This window comes from Pundamilia nyererei, unplaced genomic scaffold, assembly GCF_000239375.1.
Source record: "Pundamilia nyererei isolate P.nyererei 1_Seehausen unplaced genomic scaffold, PunNye1.0 scaffold00031, whole genome shotgun sequence".
Taxonomy (NCBI): Eukaryota; Metazoa; Chordata; class Actinopteri; order Cichliformes; family Cichlidae; genus Pundamilia; species Pundamilia nyererei.
The window spans coordinates 3,878,302-3,881,404 of NW_005187432.1; the positions used below are offsets into that span (position 1 = coordinate 3,878,302).

At 37.3% G+C, this 3,103-nt stretch overlaps 1 protein-coding gene across 1 annotated transcript in view; it reads left to right on the top strand.

The window, feature by feature from the left end:
- LOC102202465 (dynein heavy chain 8, axonemal) overlaps positions 1-3,103 on the top strand; it is a 37,098-nt gene that overhangs the window by 4,842 nt on the left and 29,153 nt on the right. Inside the window, exons 6-8 of the mRNA XM_013909773.1 lie at positions 1,819-2,002; positions 2,098-2,261; positions 2,488-2,724. Coding sequence (XP_013765227.1) covers positions 1,819-2,002; positions 2,098-2,261; positions 2,488-2,724 — 585 coding nt within the window. The remainder of the gene's footprint in view (positions 1-1,818; positions 2,003-2,097; positions 2,262-2,487; positions 2,725-3,103) is intronic.

Below are 3,103 nucleotides of genomic sequence, written 5' to 3' on the forward strand. Positions count from 1 at the left end.
ACAATTTTTTCCATATAAATCGTTATAAAATCATATCTAACAACCTAACAACCATATATATAATATAGATATATGATTTTATAACCATTCCAGTTCTAAAAAGGTTGGGACAGTGTGTAAAATGTAAATTAAACAGAAATCATAATCTCATTAGTTTCATAAGCCCATACTTTATTCACAATAGAACATATAAAACATATCAAATAAAAGTCCCACTTACTTCCAAGCGGATGTCAGAATTTTCTTTATATGCTGAAAGAAAATGGTTTATCTGTGAAAAAAATCCAATTTAAACACACAATAAAGTGTTTTAAATTCACAGGACAGCAGTATGGTAGTTTTCATTGGACATACAGACATGATTTAGGATCTGGGTTGGAAATTATTTTTAAAAAGCTAATTGTGCATTTTATATGTCTTTGTGTTCACTGCTCAGAAAAATAAAGGGAACACTTTTACAAAACATTGTAATTCCAAGTCGATCACACTTCTGTGAAATCAAACTGTCCACTTAGGAAGCAACATTTACTGACGATCAATTTCACATGCTGTTGTAGAAATGGAATAGACAACAGGTGGAAATTATAGGCAATTAGCAAGACATCCCCAATAAAGGAGTGGTTCTGCAGGTGATGACCACAGACTCAACAGCAGGACCGCTATCTCCACCTTTGTGCATGGAGGAGCATGAGGAGCACTGCTAGAGCCCTAAAAAAATGACCTCCAGCAAGCCACAAATGTGCATGTGTCTGCTCAAACAGTCAGAAACAGACTCCATTGGCAGTGGGCCACTAATGGTGTGGGGTGGCATTTCTTTGGGGGGGCCGTACAGCCCTCCATGCGCTCGCCAGTGGTAGCCTGACTGCCATTAGGTAGCAAGATGAGAACCTCAGACCCCTTGTGAGACCATATGCCGGTTTCTCCTAATGCAAGACAATGCTAGACCTCACGTGGATGTCAGCAGTTCCTGCAAGATGAAGGCACTGATGCTATGGACTGGCCCGCCCGTTCCCCAGACCTGAATCCAATTGAGCACATCTGGCACATCATGTCTCGTTCCATCTACCCCAGAATGTCCAGGAGTTGGCGGGTTCTTTAGTCCAGGTCTAGGAAGAACTTTCTGAGGAGACCATCCGCCACCTCATCAGGAGCATGCGCAGGCGTTGTAAGGAGATCATACACGCACGTGGAGGCCACACACACACTACTGAGCCTCATTTTGACTTGTTTTAAGGACAGTACATCAAAGTTGGATCAGCTTGTTGTGTGTTTTTCCACTTTAATGTTGAGCGTGATCTGATTTCCATTGATAATTTTTGTGTGATTTTTGAGCACATTCAACTACTAAAAAACAAAGTATTTAATAAGAATATTTAATTAATTCAGATCTGGGATGTCTTATTCTTGTGTTCCTTTTATTTTTTGAGCAGTTTATGTAAGATAAGATAAGGCTTTATTGATCCCATGGCGGAGAAATTCTTGCGTCCACATAATAATTCTTGTGTTCACATAATAATTCTTGTGTTCACATAATAAACATCACATAATAAACTTGTCACTTTTCAGCATTCCCTGTATTAGTTTAGGAAAAAGCTAATATGATCTAACCCTCCTTCCTTAACATATTTTTAAATCTTGAGGTCACATTTGACATCCAACCGTTTCACTAACATTATAAAACAATCTGACGTCCACACCTATTTACAATGTAACTGTACTGTAGAAAATAAATCTGTTTAAAATACTTTGATTTATATCACAGATGTTTTGGCTTTGGTTTTTATGACGTTATGGGTGACTTGTCTCCATACTTTGTAGGAGATCTTTTTTGCAGTAGTTGATGCCAGAGACGGCCTCCTGAAAGGAATAAGGAACACTTACAACTTTCTACTGCCTGCTCTCGATGCACCACAAAACTGGGGCACTATAGAGTCCAGACATGGAGTAAAATGTAAAGAGAACTTAATGTACACAATAAAACGCTGTCTTGACTCCTTAGAAGGTAAAAAAAAAAGCTTCTTCAGAACAACATACTGTAGCTAAATGGCTGGTTTTAATAATTTAATAATTTTGTACTTTGTTATGTTTGTCCTGCAGAAATCCATATAAGCAACAAGTACATTGTTCATCTGACTACATTCACACATATTGACTTCTCTAAACTGGCCAGCCTAAATGATATGAAAACTGCAGCTGCCAACTGTGAGATGGTCCATCAACTGGAAAAAAATCTTTTGCAGTGGTACAAGGAAATTGAGCAGGTTTGTTAAATCATTCAAACGCACAAGTGAAGTGCAGCCTATGAACCCGTGGCTTCAAGGAATACAGTTTACTGGCCAGAGATGATGACTTCATAAATGAATGGTATATATTTTGTTAGTATGAGAGAAAGGAAATGAAAGAAGAGACTGAAAAGGAAAAAAATGAAAAGAAAAACTTGCTGTAGAGTACTGACTGAATTAATGTAACCTTTTCGGTGTACACCAGGTCCTCATAGAGAGTGATCAGCTGAGAAAAGGAGCTGATTCAGAAGGGCCACTGAGTGACTTAGAGCACTGGAAAGGAATGTCTATAAGGTTCAACTCTATCATCACTCACATCAAAAGCCAAAAGTGCAAGACAGCGGTGATGGTGCTCCATATTAGCAGATCCAAAACTGTAAAGGTACTCATTCTCAGTGTCAGTCACACTATTATAGTATTTTTTTTATGTCCACTGTTTAATGTAAGATAATACTTGGCAGTATAATGTATATACTGGTATACTGTAACAACATTATTTGTTGCACGATATAATTTTTTTAATTACCACACCTCTGATATACCTCTGATATACCTATTTCTAATCTTGTTCACATGTGTCCAAAAATGCAAAGTCAGTAGGTCACTTCAAACATATGCTCAATGAATAAAACTCTTTCAATAAAAATCTCATGTTCTAAAATCAGCAAAGGGAAACATTTTATTGTAGGTTGGTGTCAGACAGCTCCTCCACACATAACAATGAAACAACAATGAACAATGAAAGTGAGGCAAACACTAATAGGCGTTTTTCCTCACTAAAAAATAATTTGTGCTACACAGTTTTTAGTATTTTAGTATTT